At 36.4% G+C, this 20698-nt stretch overlaps 1 protein-coding gene across 1 annotated transcript in view; it reads right to left on the reverse strand.

Moving 5' to 3' along the window:
- GRM3 (glutamate metabotropic receptor 3) overlaps window positions 1-20698 on the reverse strand; it is a 224226-nt gene that overhangs the window by 82086 nt on the left and 121442 nt on the right. The window contains exon 2 of the mRNA XM_001107588.5: window positions 19551-20158. Coding sequence (XP_001107588.1) covers window positions 19551-20018 — 468 coding nt within the window. The 5' untranslated portion in view covers window positions 20019-20158. The remainder of the gene's footprint in view (window positions 1-19550; window positions 20159-20698) is intronic.

A 20698-nucleotide genomic window follows, 5' to 3' on the forward strand; every position in this document is an offset into this window, starting at 1 on the left:
AAAACAGTTCTGCTAGGTGAAGAAACTTGTTCATAGTCATATGGTTAGAATGTGTGGGTGAAATCAAGGTGTAAAACCAGGTGTTTTGACTTCAAGTACTATGGCTATCCCCTGACAGCTTCCTCTCTACCTTCTACTGTGTGACTATAAACCTGAGCCTTCAAACACAGAAAGGCATCCAGGTAGAAAGAATAAGAAGAACAGAAGCAATATTATGGTATACACCATAGACTACCTAGTTGCTGTTAGCAGGAACTTTCTTTTTAATACAAATTTAAAACTAGGGTTGGGGAATATCCAGGTAGTTGTTAACTGGGTTCCTGTCTCATTTGTCTAAAGCTTGGTTCTGGTATATTCTTGACTTACTTTACTGGCCATATGGTTTCTCTGAGAAAGCATAAAGAAATAAAGGAACTCCTACACTGGACATCATTTTGAATGATAAAAGAAAAAATGTTTTAGAATGGAGAAGTAATGTAAAATTTTGGAAGAAAGTTACCCAATTATGTTATTATTAGATAGAGTGGAGGAAGGAAAAACAGGATGTAGTTATATATGCTTTGGAAAAAAATACTTTAAAAGAGATATGCTTCACATAAATTAAGACTCTAAAATGGAATACAGGAGGACTTAAAAAATAATTCCTACAATACAGAATAGTCTCAACAAGAAAGAGAATATGAAAACTCTAAAGAATCCCCTGGGTACTAGGCTACGTTTTTAGGGATTTTGGTGTTAGAACTAGCAACACAGAATGGGTGCTGTCTGTATGTAGGTTGGGGGCGTCCCCATATACAACATTAAAGATTGACATCAGCCTGTAAAAATAAGGGACACTAAAGCACAGAATGTGAAAATGCATCAACGTGATTTTTGTCATTGCTATTGTTTTGATTTGAAATTATGTTTCAGGAGAAGATGTGGCAGGAAGATATAGAATCATCAGATGGGAAAGTTGGTTCTATATGAATAAAAGAAAGATGCTGCTCCATCCCTCTTGCTTTCTCATTCTCTTCATTGGGAATGGTTTCTAACATGGAAATGGTAGCACAGATAATGTGAAAATGTTACCACACTCAAAATTAGGAGAGAATACAAAAAAAAAAAAAAAAACCACACACACAAACCCATAATCAGATGGATGGAGTTTGTCCACAGTAATGAATTCTGGAAGAAATTGCAGATTACGTTTTGAAATCACTATCAATAATCCTTGAAAAACACATAATGGGAGGACTCCCAGAGGGTGAAAGGGGAGGAGGAAGGACAAATTTGGGATATATAAATCATGAAAAAAATATAAATAAATAAGCATGATGTGCTTTGGTAATCTTCTAGAACAAAGTTTGCTAACAGAGAGCATGGAAACACTTAGAACTGAATGAGGAAAGTACTAGGAATCAGCATGGGTTTAATAAGAGTATATTTTACGAGGGGGCCATCTTTTCAACATTATATAAGGAAGAGTTGCAGCCTGGAGGACCATGACTTCAATAAGTTATTGGTGACATTACTTGGACTCTTGTGGAAAAGAGAAAGTGATAGGAGTTGGATAATACAGTTAAATATACTCAAAGACAGCAGCTTGGAAGAAAGTCTTATATTTCTTCCAAGTCTTTATATAAGTCTTATATAAAGTCATATTTCTTATATTCATAGTGGCCAAATAAAATTTAATTTGTATGAACGCCATTGAAAAAATATAAATAAGCAATAAGATCATTACATTGTAGAGATGAAAGAAACCGTGAAGATGATCTAAACCTTTTGTTTTATATGTGAGGAAACAGAAGCGCACAGGGTAAAGTATGGATAAGGCTGAAACTCAGAAAGTTTACATAACTTATCAAGTGAACACAGTAAGTGATAAAGCCAGGCTTCATGACATGATTCCTTTGCTCTAATTGTGATGTTTCTGCATTCGTTTATTCAAGAAGTGCTTATTGTCTGATAGGCACTTTTGATGTATCACTGAAAGTTACATTTCAGTGGATAGTATTAATGGCTGACATTTAGTGCTTCCAGTGTGCCAAGAACTGTTGTAAGAGTTTCCATATATTTGCTCATTTAATCCTCCTAACCACCCACTGAGAATAGATGTTGTTATTATCATCACCATTTTTAGGGTAAGGAAGCAAAGAAGCTAAGTATTTTGGCCAAACCACAAAGCTAATAAATATTAGAGTTAGCTGTAGAGTACTCGGCTTGAATCCTTGGCCAGTGCTTTATGCATTCTTCTATAACACATGCTACTGTATTTAGCAACAGTGATGATAAATGGGCCAAAGACTGGGAATCCAGGCATGAAAATTATCCTTTGGGATTCTGCATAGATGCCACCCTATACCTACAGTATTCTGAACTGAACCTGCTGGTGCTTCCTGGGGTCTCAGAGCTGTCATACCTCTTTCATTTAATACACCATAGGAACGCGAAGGACAGCAGACTTATATCACTGGTGCTTAAACTTGGATGCATGCTGAAATCACCAAAACAGCTTAAAAAATATTGATGCCAGGGCCCTGTACCCAGAGATTTTGATTTCATTAGTCAAAGATGTGGCCTGAGCATCAATATTTAAAACATCTTCTCAGGTGACTCTAATAGGCAGCCAAGTTTGAGAACCAATGACTTAGATCAGTAGTTCTCAAACTGTGTTTTACAGACTTCAAGAAAGTCCTTTCAGGGAGTCCATAATTTATTTTCATAATAATATGAAAATAAAAATTTTCATAATAACATGGAAGCACTAGATTTCTTTTTGACTATGTTGACATTTGTACTGATGGTGCAAAATCAATGGTGGATAAAAGCGCTGGTGCCTTAGCATGAAGCAAGGCTGCAATGCCAATTTTTATAGGAACATTGTATTTTTCACTGCCACACACAGTAAAAAAATCAGTTTTGTTGAAAAATTCCCTCAGTGAAGCAGTAAGAGATATTAATTTTATTAAACTTTGAACCTTGAGTATGTATCATTTACATATGCTGGGTGATGAAATAAGAAGTATGTGTAAAGTACTCTGCTGCACATTGAAGTACAATTCTTGTCTTGGGGAAAAGCACTTATGCAATTGTTTGCGTTGTGAGATAAACCAGCATAGACTTTTTTTTCTCTTTCTCTTTTTTTTTTTTTTTTTTTGTGGAACAGTATTTTTTACTTGAAAGTGTGACGGCCAGAAAAATTATGGTTGTTTAAACTTGGGTATTTGGCAGATATTTCCTCAAAAATGAACAAAGTAAGACTCTCCCTGTAGGGAAAACAACTGACAATTTTCCTTTGTTTGTTGCCAATAACAAAATTTCATCTTATAAGTGAAAATTAAAAGTTGCATCTGCCACTGTGAGCTTGGCTGCTTCCTCATACTTAAAAACATTTCTGAAAGGATCAATAGTAATATTAAAAAAAGTGTTTTTTTGATAGTAGATAATGATATGTTAATATTCAAAACAATGAATCAACATTTTCTAAACGATTGATACATGATAGAAGATCATGAATGGGTTAAAGTTTCATTCAATGTGCAAGATAAACCAATAGATTTTAATGTAACAGAGTATGATAAGCACAATGATGTGTTTCTAGATTCCACAGCAATTAACCTGTAAGGAACCAACACTTGTTGAAATTTGGTGTAGTATCAAAGAAGACTATTCACAGTTCTCTGAAAAGACTATTAAAATACTTCTCCATTTTCCAGTTACATATCTGTAAAAGTTTTTCTTCATGTCCTTCAAATAAAGCAAAATATCCAAAGAAATTGAATGTAGAAATCAATGTGAGAATCCAAAAGTATTCTTTTAAGTCAGATGTCATACCTCTTTCATTTAATACACCATAGGAATGCGAAGGACAGCAGACTTACATCACTGGTGCTTAAACTTGGATGCATGCTGAAATCACCAAAACAGCTTAAAAAATACCGATGCCAGGGCATCAGTATTTGCAGATTAGAGAGATTTGCAAAAATGTAAAACACATTACTTTTTTCAATTTTTATGTTTAGGGTTGGGCAATGTAGCTATTTTTCATAAGGATAATATGAAATGGATTTCTTGATTATTAAGTGAATAAATAAATCTGTTTAAATTAAAAAAAAAATTTAGACAACCAATAGGCAGAAAGGCTAGGATTAGAGCTTAGTCTCTTGATTTTCTCAGAGGACTAGGCTCCCTCTCTGGAAACAAGGTGATATTATATAGGAAGAGATGTAAATTGCTGAGTTTAAGTTAAAATTACACAGGTGAAGAAAGAAGAAATAACTAGAAAAAATGAAATTATAAATGCAAAATTCAATATTGCAGTTCAGCAAGTGCCAGAAATCTAAGGGTGGCTAAAGTCAAAGAATTATTATTAAGTGGTTTATCCTGTTTAGATTCCAATTCAGAATTCCTCAAAAGTGAACAAAGAAGAGCTATTTCAGTTTTCCTATTCTCTAAGTTACTGTTTTCAGACTACCTTTTTTGGGCAAGGCTTTTTTGGGGAAGCCTTTTAAAGATCCCTAGTATTTTCAATAGTCCTAATATTTTTATGCCAGCTACTGTTCTAATTGTTGCAGATGTATTTTCTTATTTAATCCTCATGGCATTCTTATGATGTAGATACTACCATTATCCCATTTTATAGCTTGAGAAACGAAGGTAAAGGGTGCATAGAGAGCTTACTAAGGAACCCGTGAGTGGTAGGTATTCTGGGACACCTCACTATACTCACTTTTGTCCTATTTCTTCAGTCCATTCTGCAATCCAAGCTCGTAATGGATTCCTTTCACTATAATGATGCAATGATATATTTCAGGTTATAACGTTTGTCTGTTTTTTGTTCTGAAGCCATAAACTCCTTTATTTGAGGACCATGACCAATCATCCCTTGCTATCAAAAGTATGCTTTTCATTTGTCAGTCTGTGCTTTGTGGTGACTCCATAAACATTTGTTTACTGACTGGCCATCAACAGAGATAACAACGATAGTCTAAGAATCTACTGGGAAATTTCCATGTGGGGAATGAAAGCTTCAAGCTATAAATATCAGTGTCAGATTTGGCTTTATGATTTATGTGAGAAACTCAATGACCTTATAGTAGAACCCATTGGGCCTGAGAGTCTGCATGCAAGTAAGTGATGTTTAGTAGAAGCTCTTTCCATATGTAGCATGTACTGTCATTTGATTTTCAATGTTCAAATACTATGAGGTACCCATTTTCTTGGTGGTTTGAATTTATCCAGGACTTAGGTGTTGCAATGTTTTCATTACAGACTATCAAGTCACAGATGTGACTAATTTTGCTCAAGAAGAAATGCTGGACTTGGCCAGATACAATTATGTTTGCCAGCAGGTGCAATGTTATAAAATTAGTATTTTTGTCTTTTTTCCATTGTTGTAGTTGTAAGCTGGTGTAATTTAAAATGGGCTTTACTTGCAGTAGTTTTCCAACAAACCATTGTTAAATGTTATTAAATATCTGCCACCATTTTCCCAATTTTTTTTTCTTCCAAATAAACTCAACTTTATGGAGAAGCTCTGACATACTATGATGTTCCTTCTGTCTAGAATGACATTTACTACTTGTCTGCTCAGCGAATCCATTCAAGGGCTTCTTCTCTAAGGAACCATTCTTAATGCCTGACTTCAGAATGACTTGTGTGCCCATTCTCTGAACCTCTTTCATTCCCTCATGTGTTTCTCTCATGGTACTAATGAAAATATATGGTGATTTCTAGATTATTCACTAAATTCTCCACTGAAGTGAGAACTCTTGTTAATCTCTGAATTCTCAATGCCTCACAGAGTATAGAGGTGCTCCATAATATATGTTAAATGGATTGATGAGTGGATTGATATTTTGCTGCTCTACCATGTAACATTTTCCAATTATAATGATGGGTTTATGTGTGTGTGTGCACGTGTGCACGTGCACACATGGGGGGAAGCTGACCACCAGCAGGCAATATGAAGCTACTCTAAAGTATGACTGAGAAACAATTTTATTGTGCAGTGTGGATCCTTAACTAATCGTATTCTTTTTTAATTAAAATGAGATGACACATAAGACAAGGAATTGATTTAGACTCTCAGGAATCAATTAACACCACTTGCTCACTTATTCTTGCTTTGCGAATGTTTAAAACTTTATTTTTTTCCCACAATCAATAGCCAGTTGTGGAATGATGCTACTGTAGGCATCCAAGCCATACTCATTCACTGACGGGAATTTTTAGTTCAATACTAATTTATTTGGAAGTTTTATTTTCTCCTGATCTTTTCTAACAAGCCATGGAGCCTTCTTTTTAGGATCCCAGGTGCCATGCTTTATTTCAATGATGAGTGTATGTGTATGTTTGTGTGTGTGTGTGTGTGTGTGTATCCAAATTTTGCTTTTGTGTAAGAATACCAGTCATATTGAATTAGGAATCTACTTCAGTATGACCTCATCCTAACCTAAGTACATAGGCAATGACACCATTTTTCAATCAAGTCACATTCTAAGGTACTAGGGGTTGGAACTTCCCATATTATGTTGAATATAAACTTTCAGTCTTTTACCACTGAGTGTGACATTAGCTGTGAATTTTTAATATACGGCTTTTTATTACATTGACATAGTGTTCTTCTATTTCTGTGTGTTGATTTATCACATGTTGTGCACTGCTTATCATGAAATATGCTATGATCATGGGAACAAAAGAATATAAGCTATGAGAAAGATTTCAGGCAGTTTACTCTATTCTTTTTGTGTTCTGAAAAAAGAGAATGTGAACTGGAAAATATCAGTCACTTGTGAGCCCCCACATCAGTTCCTCGTTTACTATTTCTACTCAGGTGTATCAATTTCATGATGTATCAATTTCAAACAGAGCTTTGTGCCTTCTATGCTGGCACAATGCCAAATATTTTTTTTCAACAGAAGACAAAAGGACTGTAGACATGTAGAATCTGGTAGAAATAGGTTTCCCACTAAAGTGTTTTTTTTTTTTTTGCCATGAGAATTATTTTCAGAAGTTTTACAGTTATTGGCTTCTGAATTTGTGCTAATACATTAAAGGGAACAATAATAAATAGTTTTTATGAGAATCTATACTTAGCTACAAAAATTCCAGATGGCAAAGAGGCATCAAATGCCCACTTCCAAGAAGAATGCTATTTACAGAGCTGAACTATATACATTTAAAAAATAAACCATTGCTACTGTCCTGTAATCAGGAGACTTGATAATAACCTTCATGTTTATTCTCTGCTGTTCACCTATCTCTTTGGGGCTGTTTTCTAACAATAAGTCTACACCTTTAATTGCTTTGTCACACATGCAGTACTGAATGTTTTGTTTAGTTCTTTTAATTAAATGCTTATATATGTGCCTGGAAGAGAATCATTGAGTTGCTGCACTTTGAACCATCTGTCACCTCACGGCACAGGTTATTACATAAAAACAAGTTCTAGAAGTTGTGATGTTTAGAGACCTCGGTGTCGCTCCTATTCAGCTTGTTCAAGTTGCATCATTAGCTGTACAAAATCCCAGATTGGCCTGTATTTTAAACTGGAACTGGGGGTGGTATATAGTTGACAAAACTGCCTGAGAAATTCGAGCTGTTCACATCAGCTGCGTTATCTGCCCATAAAGGAGGCCAATCATATTGTTATTGCTAAAAGGATTAGTAACCTTTTTTGTTTTGTTTTGTTTTGACCACATTACCTGTAGCACATCTGGGAATATTTTGCATGAAAGCAATTGATGCCCATCCCAAGACCAGGAATTAATGTTGATTTAAGAAATCGTATAATGAAGTATAGCAAATACCAGTGTACGCAGTATAATCTGAAGAAGTCAACAACTCCTATGTGCCATGGGCCCCCAAAACACTTGAGTCAAAGATCCATATTGGTTATCACCATTCAACAGCATGGCTCAGTACCAATGATTTCACGTGGACATTCCAAACAAAGGACCCCCTAATCATAGTGGAAACCTTCAAAAATGGCTCAAAGTCACTCTGCTTTCCATCCCAAGTCTCTCTGGAAATCATTGCACTCAATTCCTGTGGTTTGTAACCAAGATTGTCATCCACTTTTATTTTCTTAATTTGAAACTGAAGGACTTCTTAAATAGTAAGATTATTCATTTTGGCATTTTCATGACTCATCATTTAGGCTGAAATGATATGCAGACCACAAAGGATTCCTCGAATCCTATCATTTCAGGAGACTGGTATTATAAGACATGTCATTTCTCACCATCACAATGCTACTCCATATTCAAATACCTAGCTTGTTCCCTCACTAACAACGAACTATCTCGGGAGTAACTTTCTTTCCATCCAGATTTAGCAGATACTTACAAGACAAACAAGAAGGTATTTGGCCCACTGAATTAGTCTGCATCTGCTCTTTGCTGCCCTTTTCCCCTATGCATTAGTTTTCAGGAGAAATCGCAGAAGTGAAGTGGTTCGTGTTCCAGTTCCTAACAACAGGATCAAAAAGTCTATGTCATATTGGGTGTCAAGTGTGTTTGTGTTTGCCAGCAACACCTGCGAAAACCTGACTTCCAGGGTGACTTGACATCAAAAGACTTGTTAGAAACACATTCTTTAGTGCCTCAGGTATTGATTTTTGACAATGTCTCTTGAAGTTTTAACAGAGCCACAAGTTGAACTAATCTATATTTTTCTGTGGTCCCTGAAGTCACTTGTATAAGAATAATACAAAAAATATGGCCTTATCAATAACAAAAAGCATGCCAATCTTTGTCAGTTGTTAACCAAAGGACAAAAGCTGTTGGGTACGCTTGGGGATAGCTGAGGACTATAGCCTAATATTTCCTTAAATGATTATCATTTACTCTTGAGGTCTTGGGGCAATAATTTAGGGCAAAGTTATATTCACCATATTGTAGCAAACAGAATTATGTTATTCATTGTTTTCTTATTAACTGCTCTTTACTTCAATAGAGCTGTCAGACACAAAAGACACAAATGGTATTGAAGCAAAAGAAGCAAATGGTGCACAGGGTTGGAATCAGACAGGCCAGCATTGGAATCTCAGCTCTTCCTTTCACTAGCTGTGTGACCTTCAGCTAGTTATTTTAACTCCTTAAGCTGCAATTTCATCTGTCAAAAGGAAAGGATAGTAATCTGTGGTTTAGGAAGTTATGTAAAGATTACATGAAAACATATGAAGCACTTAAGTCACCGATGGGCACATAGTAAATGCTCAATAAGCAATGGAGAGAGTGATAATAGCTAATTCATAGTCACTCATTCAGCAAACTTTGACTGATGTCGATTATACAAGGCACTATTCTAAAATCTAGTTTTCTTTTTCTGGATGAGCAATGTACCCCTACAGTCCTCCAGGAAGGCATAATTTGATGGGAGACAAAGAAACATAGTGAAGGATAAAATTTTAAGATATGTATGTATACAAACTTATACAAAAACACAGGTGAAGAGCAACTAATTACACTCAGATGAGTCATCACAGACCTCCATGTAGAGGTAACATATAGGCTTGATGTTGAAGAATAAGTGGAAGTTTTCCAGGCAGAGGAAGAGGAAAGGAGGTTCTTACATAGAAGAGAGAACACAAAGACAAAGATGAGAAAGTACATATTTGCTTTAATAGTATCAGGTAGTTCCCTATTTTCAGGGTACTCAGTGCCTCACAGGGATTAGTAGAAGGTAAAGAAGGATAGAAGGATGGTGGTTAAACCACTTAGGATTTTATATGCATTATAAGTATTTTGAACTTTGTTCTTTAAGAGATAAAAAGCTATTAAATTTTTTATTAAGGAAACGACATGACCAAAGTTATGTTTTAAAAAGACACACTGGATGATATCCAACTTGAAAGGAATGAGTCAGGGAATGGCAATCAGATGAACAAACTAGTCATTCTGACTTAGGCTATGGGTTCTTGAAAGCTAGGAACGATGTCATCTCAATAATGCTGAGTAAGTTGATAATATAAATATAAAGATTGGAGCTTTAAAACAAATGGAGCCTACTTAAAACCATTTTATTTCATTGGTAGTAATTACCCAAGTACTCATGTTTTTATTTGTTCTCCTCTTTTGTGTCATTACAGGTCACCTTGAATCCTTCCTGGAAAAAAGCAGGTCATAAATAATAATGGTTGTTGGAGAAAGGTCTCTAGGAAAGATGAAGAACTTTTAAATTCCTAGAAGCATCTTAGAAAAGATAATACAAAAAATATTTATTTAACGTAAAAATAAGAGCTGAGAGTCAGTTAAATAGCCATTGGTAACAGTTGAAATTTTCTGGATGGTACCAACCTGCATTTATTGTTACTTTCCTTTACTTTTTAATTTAATTTAATTTTAGCACAAGAAGATACATGTTCATATTTGTTACGTGGGTATATTGTGTGATGTTACATTCCTTTAAATCTTGTATAAATAATCTTTCTTAAAACTACTTTGTAAATGTAGGTAATGTAGACTTAATGCACATGTATATTTTTATTTAGATGGAATTTACTTTTTATTGAGAAATTCAGAACAAATTTCAGTTCATTTATTCAACCACATCTGTTTTCCATATTGGAAAAGCTTAATTGCCTGGTTTGCATTCTATGAGGCCTCATTTGTGAACCTTATGGTATCTACCCAAATTGGAGGCACTGTGCCTGGGAGAAAACTGCTAGTCCCTTGGGTAAACACCCTGACAATTCAACCCTATTAAGTGATGGCAAATCTGTCAAGATGCTTTGCCATTCTGACCGCTTGGCAAGGAAATGTGGTCTATGTTTAAAATATAATTTTTGAAGGTGTTGCTTCTATTGAATTCTCCCCTGTATTGCAGTTCACTTTATTGGAATGTGAAGCCAAAGTGTTGGCAAGAATCAAAACTTTGTTACTAATAACAAAGAGATTTCCACAATATACCAGGTGGTGTTGTCAAAAATAGTCACACTACAGTTTTAGTGTTCAAAGTCCCACTGATAAACCTCCTGGAGTATCGTTTGTTTGGAGTTTAACTGCAGGTGTTTTTGGAGCACTATTCTTAAATTCCCAAAGTCCTCTAATTAGAAAGGTAATCTGTGAATTTTCAACTGAATTTTCCATAGATCAGTAGAAGTACTTATACTACATGAGATCCATGGACCTTCCTTATTATAAACTGCCAGCAGTTGCTCTTTCCATATTGAAATACTGAAATTGTACATATCAATCCACAAAAAAGGCACATATTTAACGGTAATTTGGAAAGAGAACTTTGCGTCATTAAGGCAAAATATCGTAGGTTTAACCAGAAGTGTCAGGAGTCCTATTTCAAAAGTTTACCTATTAATCTATAATCATAGCATAAAACACCGCTGCTATCTTAGGAATGTCTGAATGTCTGTATTCTTTGCTTTTCATTGCATGACCTCCATCATAGACACCTGACCTGCAGTGTAAGCCTGGTTCAGAGCATGGACCATCTATTGCCTTGTGAACAGTGGTCCTGATGGTAAGTTCTTATCTTTCACTAGAGTAGTTTCCAAATAAACACATGAAAGAAGGGGAATTAATTAAGAAACAAATTAACCCCAATGCAAAGGAAAAAAAATAGCATATCAGATAATTACTTCAGATGAGACATGTCTACAATGAAGCAATGCTAACAAAAGCATTTTTAATTGTTATTGCTGGTGCCTCCCTCCCTGTGATAAAGTCCTTGAATAGCACTGCCCTTTCTTGGAGGAGGTGAAGCAGGAGCAATGGAGGGAGGTTTCAAAACAATCAGCATTGTGAGATTGCTTTAGAATGAAACGTCTGGGAAGGAAAGAAATGAAAAAAGATTCTGTCTGAGATAACTTTTGAGTCAGGTTTTCCTGCAGCTTAGACTATGTGAGGCGGTGGTTGGTGTGGGAGGCAAGCTATCTGGATTCTCATGTTGATTCTGCTACTTTTGAAGTGATAGAAACTTGAACTCGGAACTTGACCTCTGAGTCTGAATTCCTCTTTAAACTGTTCCTTTTGGGCTGGAGATGTTGAAAGTAAAATAAATAAATAAATAAATAAATAAATAAATAATAAATAAAAGGTAATAGATAATAATATCTACTAAAATGTTGACTGCTAAGTATACAAGGCATCATTTTCTCATTTTTCATGTATTTTCTTATTTAATTCCCACAATAACCCAATGAGAGAGGTACTACGAATATCCCCACGTTACTGGGTACACATGTACAAAAAGATGGCAACAGTAGACACTGGGAACTAATAGGGGGAGAAGGTAGGGAGGGGTTCAAGGGCTGAAAAGCTACCCACTGGATACTATGTTCATTATTTGGGTGCCAGGATCATTTGTACCCCAAACCTCAGCAACACACAATATTCCTAAGTAATAAACCTACATATGTGGCCCTTGAATCGAAAATAAAAGTTGAAATCATAAAAAAAAAATCTCAATGTTAGACATGAGTAAAGAGACAATGAGGGGTTAAGTGAATCCTAGTCAGTCTGCACAGTTTTAATCATTGTGTTGAAATTTTTCAAGAAAGGCACACTAAAAATGTATAATTGTTGAAACTCCCTAAATGCAACTATCATTTTTAGTATTCTAGTGATAGAGACACCGGTGATAGAGTAGTGAATGGATTTCTAATACTGTCACTCTGCTTTTCTTGAGAATAGGATGATGTTCTCTTTGCCTTTGCATTAGCTACAAGCACAGCATCTGGCATAAAATGTTTTCCTGCATATTCTTCCTGTGGAGAGACTGCAGACAGCTAGGCAGGCTGTAACATTCGAAATGGCACTGTCTAGTTGTGTTGAGCCTTGGATTGTCTTCTCTGGAATAGTTGGTCTAAGAACAATTGTAATGGAACCCCTAGAACTTCTCTCAGATCAAGGCATCTGTGGCACATGTGTAAAGAATGCGGGTGAGGATGATAGGGGCAATTTGGTCCTGTCTGCTCGCCTTGCAACATCGTTTGTCTTTTATATCTAAACCAATCTTCCATTGCAGGAAAGTGCTTATTTCTCATTTATGAGCATCCAGACTGATCTAGAATAGGTGGGTGATGGTTGTGACCCTTCATCCAAGATTCCCGTAAAGATTTTCAGCCTTCTGGAAGTATAGCAGGTTAACATCCTTCAGTTCTTATCAATTGTACATAGGTAATCAATTCTTTCAATTCATTCAACAAAGACTTACTGTCTACCTGGTTGAGACATTATTCTAACTATCAGTAATATGAAGAAAAAAGACGTCGTTCTTAAACTCAAGTGGTTTATAGTTCATGGAAGAATAAATATGCAAATGAACAGTTATATGTACTTAGTAATGGAGGTGCATGTTTATGAGGTGAGTACTTGGGAAAGGGTTCTCACAGGGATAGGATTTGAGGGGAGGACTGAAGGAAAGTGGGATTTGCAAGGCATACAGACAGCTGAAGAACATTGCATTCTAGGTGGATGAAACACTATGTTCCCTCATATATGAAAGACTGTGCAGATATCATCCTGTAGACTATGAGAAAGCAATTTTCCAGGAAGGCTTCAAAGGCAGGTTTGCTGTTTATGTATATCTAGGTCTTTCTGATGTTCAATCCCATTCCTTTCTGCTCATTCTGTTCTCTTTCTGATCTCCCTGTACTTATGTTGTCAATTGATACTCAGATTCTACACTTGGACCTGTTTTATGTATGGTCTTGATATTTCCATTTGCTTCTACATCCCTCAGAAACTTGTAAGATATCTACTATTTTAAAATTTTATTTTACGTTCTCTCTACTCCATGTCAAGACTACATGATAATGTTCTGTAAAATAATGTTCTTGCTGTGCTCAATATATACGTGCTTAATAAATGCTTATTTTCTGATAAAAATGATTTTATATGAGAACCCTAGTTATAATATATAGGTAAATAAGATGCTTAATTCATGATATTTGCAAAAATACTAATATAATCAAGTGAAATAACAATTGACTGGACTTCTGCTTCAAAGTGATCCTGATATAAAAGAGCCCATTACGTAAACTTTCTGCTCCATATTTTAAATACTTCCTTTGCAATGACTTCAACCCTAATAGTAGAGTATTTTCATAGAGTAACATATAATTATAACATTAAGAAATATCCCTAAATGCCATGTAGTTCAAATACTAATATGTGGCTTCAGTCTCCTCAGTAACAGGCCAACTTTTGCTTGAATAACTCCAGAAACAGAGGACTCACTTCCTTCAACCCCTCTCCTTCCAGGCTATTTCCTTTTTAAGAACTCTTCCTTATGTTGACTCTAAATATACCTTGCTCTAGATCAGTGATTCTCAGTGAGGAAAGGGAATAATTTTGTAACTTGCCAATGTATGGAAACATTTTTAGATGTCAAAGCTTGGGGTGCTGGTGGCATCTCATGGGTAGAGGCTGGTGATGCTACCAAACATCTTACAGTGTACAGGACAGCCCTATATCCAGCCCCAAACAGCAGTAGTGCCAAGTTTGAGAAACTCTGCTCTAGAGTCAACCAATTTGTCCACAGAGAGAGTGTACCTGTTTCCATTCAGCAGTCTATCAGATACTTGGAGACAGCTAACTATATGAAGGCTACTACACTCCCAAGTTCTGCAACTATTTTTTCCTATGCTCCTATAAGAAAACTGGCAATTAATGTGTGACTTTTCCCCAAAACATTTGAATTTAAAGGAGGAATGAATCATTGAAAGAAGCCAAAGCTTAATACAAATTGACCAGCAGTGGTCCCCTTGAGCACTGTGGAGTTGAGTGGAGGGGGTATAATAGAGTGATGTCTTTATATGCTCTTCCCTCTTCCCCATATAGCTAAAACCTATGAAATTTACTGCAAGGGATTTAATTTCAGGAGTTAGTCTTCTCAGGGATATAATGTGAACAATGCGTGTCATGTCGTGATACACTATGTGATAATAACCATCTCCTGAGTTAGAGTGTTCCTGGGATGTGAATAGTGCTAGAAATTCTGGAAAATTTCTATACCAGGGGTGGGAAAGAGATAGGAAGGTCCTTTCAAGGCTCTCTTCCGCACTTTCTATGAGCTTAACTTTTACATACCATCTAAGCCAAATCTTCATTTGTTCCTGAAGTCATTTTAACACTCAGGGACAAAACAATAACTGGGTCAACTTGTATCTGCTATGTTCTAATTAAAATTTGCTCCATCTAGGCAAGAAAGGCTGAAGAAATGACGTGTTCTCTGGAAAGAGTGAGGGTCATTTCAAGGAACATTTTTGATTGAACAACTTAGCAGTTAACTACAGTCTATTTTAAATCGCAAGCATTATCATTGTTTCAAAACAAGTACCATGTAGACAATTGCCTAACGGCAACCAACTTGATTCTTTTCTTGAATAAATACTGTTTTCCCTGAAGTGGGTGGATTGCAGGCTTATGGAGAAGAGCAGGATACAGTCTTAAAAATGCTTTGAAAGAAACTTATTCACCAGGGAGGGTGAATAGACTCCCACATATATTTGCTAATATAGAAGGATATTGATGTTAGTTTTCATTGATTACTGAATTAAGAAATCAATACTGTTGTTTTATAAAAGGGACCACCACAGACTCGCTTGTACTTAATAAGAGCATTGGGGAAATAAGTATCCAGTTTCTTCATCAGTGGTGATACAGCTTAACCCAGCAAGTCATTAAGAATTCCACTCCATGCAGTTTTCCTATCAGCAAACTGCCTATTGTATGAACTAACACAGCAGGTGATATCTCCTGTGCTGCCTTCCGGAAAAATTTCTATCCTTTAGTGGGAAGATAGGAAAAGAAGAGGAAGCTGGAGAGAAAGCATGTCCTGAGGCAATTCAGCGGAAAAATCCAGGCCCAAATGGGGAGATTGCAATGTCTAAACTGACCCAACCACAAAAGGGAAGATGTACAAAATGCTGTCATTCTCTAAAGTTCTCTCTCAACAGGCAATTTGTAATGGAAAACCCTGAGCTCTGGTTTGGGACTAGATGTTATAATTAGACAGCAGGAATTTTTAAAATTGTGTGACAGGTTCATACTCATTTATTTCTTCCACCCTCTTTTTTCCCCCGGCTCAGTTCAAGCAAAGACAATTTCCAGTACATATGTAGGAAGTCAAAAGCAGTTAAAAATGGATGGCAATGCTACAGGCTGCACACTGTCACCACGGTTACCACACACCAGGTGTATGACCAGAATCAGTCACAGGAGCAGGAGCATGTGAGTATGAGAGGTACCCAGAAAAATCCTCTCTCCAAAAATGTTTCCCTCATTCGTGTACAAGAGGGCCTTAAATTCACCATTAGGAATTTATGGCTTTGGATTACCATTGACTATATTTTTTAGAATTCTTATTAAAGGACATATATGTTTCAAAGGAATAATACAATTTAATTATTAGCTACATAACAGCCACCTAACACCTCTTACTATTCGTGATGCCTAGCTGAACACAGGACCCTGTATGGAAGGGTTCCTTGGAAGGGTGCCTGGGGGTCAGTGTATAGACTAATTGCTCCAACTCTTTGCTTGATTCGGCCTGGATGAATTTGTAGCCTAATCAGAGTCTGAGTAGTCAGGAAACGTGGGAGCCGTGGAGGAGGGAATGGAGCCCTCTCTCCTGTCCCTTCTTACTCATGTCAAGGCCTTTATCCTCTTGTACAAGGACGTCTCCCACAATTTTCTGTTTGGCTTCTTCAGATCCAGTATCTCATTTACACTGTCACCCTGTTAGCCTTTCTCCAATGCAACTTTCATTCTTACTCATCCTCAAAACCTTTCTAAAGGTCATTTCTTACTTTGTGAGCTACATGAACATATTCTGAATTATAGTCACTGTTATTTCAGAGCACATTGTACCCATAGCCAGATTTTAAGTTTCTTGAGATCAGGGCTGTGTTCTATATGACTTTAGTGTTCGCTCTAACTCCTATCACAGTGCAGTACACACAGTAGGAGCTTAACAGAGACTGACTTGCTGATTAACCATGTGGGAAACCAACAATGACTTCATGAGACTGCTTGGGCACCAGAGAAGTCCACATAATTGGCTTTAGATATGGCTTTCCACTGACCCGTCCTATAATTTTAGGGACATAAAGTTACCATTTATTGAATCTGTCAGTTTTTGGCGAGGCATTTCCATAGATTTTCTTAATTTATCCTCTCTCTAACTTTTTGAGGTAGACAATATTTTCTTCATTTTACAGATTTACCAGTAAACGGTGGAGTTGGAAATCAAACACAGGTCTTTCTGGTGCCAAAATCTATACTCTTTCAATTATAGCATGATAGTCTGGGGTTTTTTATTTATGCTGTGAAGATAAGAACTTTATCAACATTTGTGACTTTATGGTGATATTGACCAGATAAATGAAATAATGAGATAGGTCTTTCAATGAGTATGAAGTGGCTTCTGCCCTTGGGAACTAACTAGTACAGGGTTTTAGTAGCCCACATTTTTTCCTCTAAACTGGTCTGTCTTCTTTCAGGGAATACATAGGTAGTAAAAGAGTAAAATTAGATTGTATAACGGCCATTTGCAGGGCACAGTTTCTCAATTACTTTGGATAAGTGGGATATTTACACATCTGCTGTAGAGTACCATTTATTGCACTAGGAGAAACTAAGGTGAGAAAAAGCATATATATATATATAAAAGACCTTACTAGTGGTAATATTGAGTATAATATAAATTTGTGAAATGACTGGCATTCATCGGGAAATTATGATTGAAGTATGACAGACTATATATACACATATATGAAATCTGTCATACTTCATATATATATATTCTCTTTTCTCAAATAAAATAACATTTTTCATCTCTCTTGATCCAAGTATAGAAAGAGTGGCAAAATTAATATGATGTGCTTTCATATGTGCAATATTTTCTATCCATCTAGTGAAATGTAAGGATGTTTATTTAAAACCAGTTATCCTAATTACTCATAATATGATGTTGTAATCTGAAGAAGGAAATAAATTTCACATAGCTCATAGAGAATCACACAGAATTATACCTAGAATTTTATTTTATGTATCTATGTATTTATTATTATTTACATTTTTTTTTTTTTTGAGATGAAGTCTTGCTCAGTTGCTCCAGGCTAGAGGCCAGTGGCCTGATCTTGGCTTACTGAAACCTCCACCCCCTGGGTTCAAGTGATTCTCCTGCCTCAGCCTCCCGAGTAGCTGGGAACACAGGTGTGTCCCACTATGCCCTGCTAACGTTTTGTATTTTGGTAGAGGCAGGGTTTCACCATGTTTGCCAGGCTGGTCCCAAACTCCTGACCTCAGGTGATCTGCCTGCCTCAGCCTCCCAAAGTGCTGGGATTACAGGCATGAGCCATAGCACCCAGCCTATACCTAGAATTTTAGATGCCACAAATGTGAGCTAGAGAAAGAAGGTTATTCCAGTGCAAATGTAGCCAATTTAAGTAGTTCTTGACATAAAAAGATAACATGAGTGTAGCATAGTTTCTTTTAGTGCTTGGGGTTTGATTATAGTAATTTGGTGGGAGGCAAAGTGTATGACTCTTAGAATCATGGTCTTTTATTACTGTGACATTAGTGCTCTCATCAGAAAAATACTAAACTTAAAGTAACATATAAATATCACATGGGGTAGTTAAAAGAGCACAGAAGTACAAAAGATCTGTCTGAGTTCTAGTTCTTGTACTTTCTACCAGTGGGAGTTTTCATGAAACCAATCTTTCTGGGGATTGGGAAAATGACAAAGTTGAGCTAGATGATTTCTCACTTATTTCCTTCTATAAAATGTATAACCTTGTAAGTAAGGATTGCAAGAGTTTGTATATTTCTTCTTTCCAACAAAATTATGACAGCCAATTATTAGCTTTATATCTAGTTTAAGTTATGTGTTAAATGTTTCTTTCTTTTTTTTTAATGGTAGCATCCTCTGGCTTCTCTGCATACATTTTTAGGTTTATATCCTGATGAATTATTTATATTTTATCTCTGAACAAAAAAATGCTTTAGTAAAAATTAATGGGAATAATGGAGTTCCATGACATTATGCCTTCTTGTGTTTGATTGTATCAGTGGCTTCAAATTGTTATTTCATTTTACCTTGACAGTCTGTTATGTAATTGCAGCATTTGTCCTGTGGGCAGGGCATACTTACCAGCTTCTTCACTCTGGGTTGAGCCCTGTGAGTTGCTTTGGCTAATGGGATGTTAGCAGGTGTGAAGCAAGCAGAAACTTGAAGGAGTTTTGTACAGCTGAGTTTGCATTCTCTTGCACCTCTGCCATCACTCAGAGAACATTCCTGGGCTCTATAGATGATCGATTCCAGGAGGAGGATAAGAGACAACGATAGCTGCCCCCAGTGAAACCCAGCCTCCATTTAATGTTGCAATAGCAACCTGATATACTTCTAAACAATTTTCATTGGTAGAAAGATTTTCTGCCTGCAAACCTATATTATCAAATTATAACCAGAAAAAATGATAATTGCATTGTTGATATAATCTATTGATGAAGTTATTACGATATTTCCCTTTTGTTCCCCAAAAACGTAAAAGCAAAGAGACATAGCCTTTTAGCAATAGCATTAGCTAATCTTACCTGTATGGAAACACTGCTGTAAGAGCCACCAATGACCCCTGCAATGAGAAGTGGGATGTTTTCTTGAATGGCATAGGATCCATCAGGACACATATACTCAGCTTCATCCACTTTTGTCAAAGATGCCCTGACAAACTCCAGTGATTGCTCTAATGCATAGGTATCCCTTGAACACGTATCCAAAATGTGAACACCCAGCTTCACTCCTGGTAGCAAGTAATCATCTTTGTTGATTTCATCGATAGCAAACAACATGGCTTCCAGGCGTTGAATCCCTCGGTCTTCATTGATTCGCCCACATTCTTCAGTTCCAGTGCCTTTTTCATTAATAGGAAATAGGCCCCCTAAAACAAGGTCACCTTCTATTTTAATCTCTCTCCTTAGAAAGTTATGGTCCCCTAAAGAGAGTAAAAATCCCTTTGAAAACAAAGCTAAGGTAAGAACTTGGAGTCTTGTCAACATCTTCATGAATCCTGTTTCTGTACCTCTGGGAGATATCAATGGTGGAGCCAATGTGTCATGCTAGTCCTCTCTCATTTCCAAACTGGATCTTTGGCCTGTCCTTCAAATAAGGGAGGAACAGACTAACAGAGCCTGTCATCAAATTCCTAAAGAGATAAAAATTATATGAACAAAAATGGTAAAGAAAGCAACAGTGATTACATTGATCATGCCCTATCAAACCTTTAATGGGATGACTCAGAAAACTATTTACCAAACACACAGTACACCACAGCACCGGGCACTCTCCCACAGGTATTCTCACCCCATCCTTACACCCTCTATTATGTAGTTTCTAGTGGTCCCATCTCACAGAAACGGGCACAGAGGGTCAAGGAGGTGACCTTACAAAGTGTACTTACTGCAGGTTGGATTTGGACTCCAATTTTTTTTTTTCTTTTTAAAGCCAAATCCAGTACTCTCTCTACTGAGTCATTTACTTTGTTTTTGGTAGGTCAGCAATGTGGATATGAGTTTATATACCTTCTCTTTAAGCTGCATTTGTAAACTTACCTTTTTTATGGATTCTTCCCCTTTCCATTTTAAACACAACAAAACACAATGAACTCTGTTACAATTTCTACATTTCTACCACAGCATCTCTGTCCCGCCCTTAACAGATGAACTCTCCTAGCCCATTGAGGTTA

Source organism: Macaca mulatta, chromosome 3 (assembly GCF_049350105.2).
Source record: "Macaca mulatta isolate MMU2019108-1 chromosome 3, T2T-MMU8v2.0, whole genome shotgun sequence".
In the NCBI taxonomy this organism is placed as follows: domain Eukaryota; kingdom Metazoa; phylum Chordata; class Mammalia; order Primates; family Cercopithecidae; genus Macaca; species Macaca mulatta.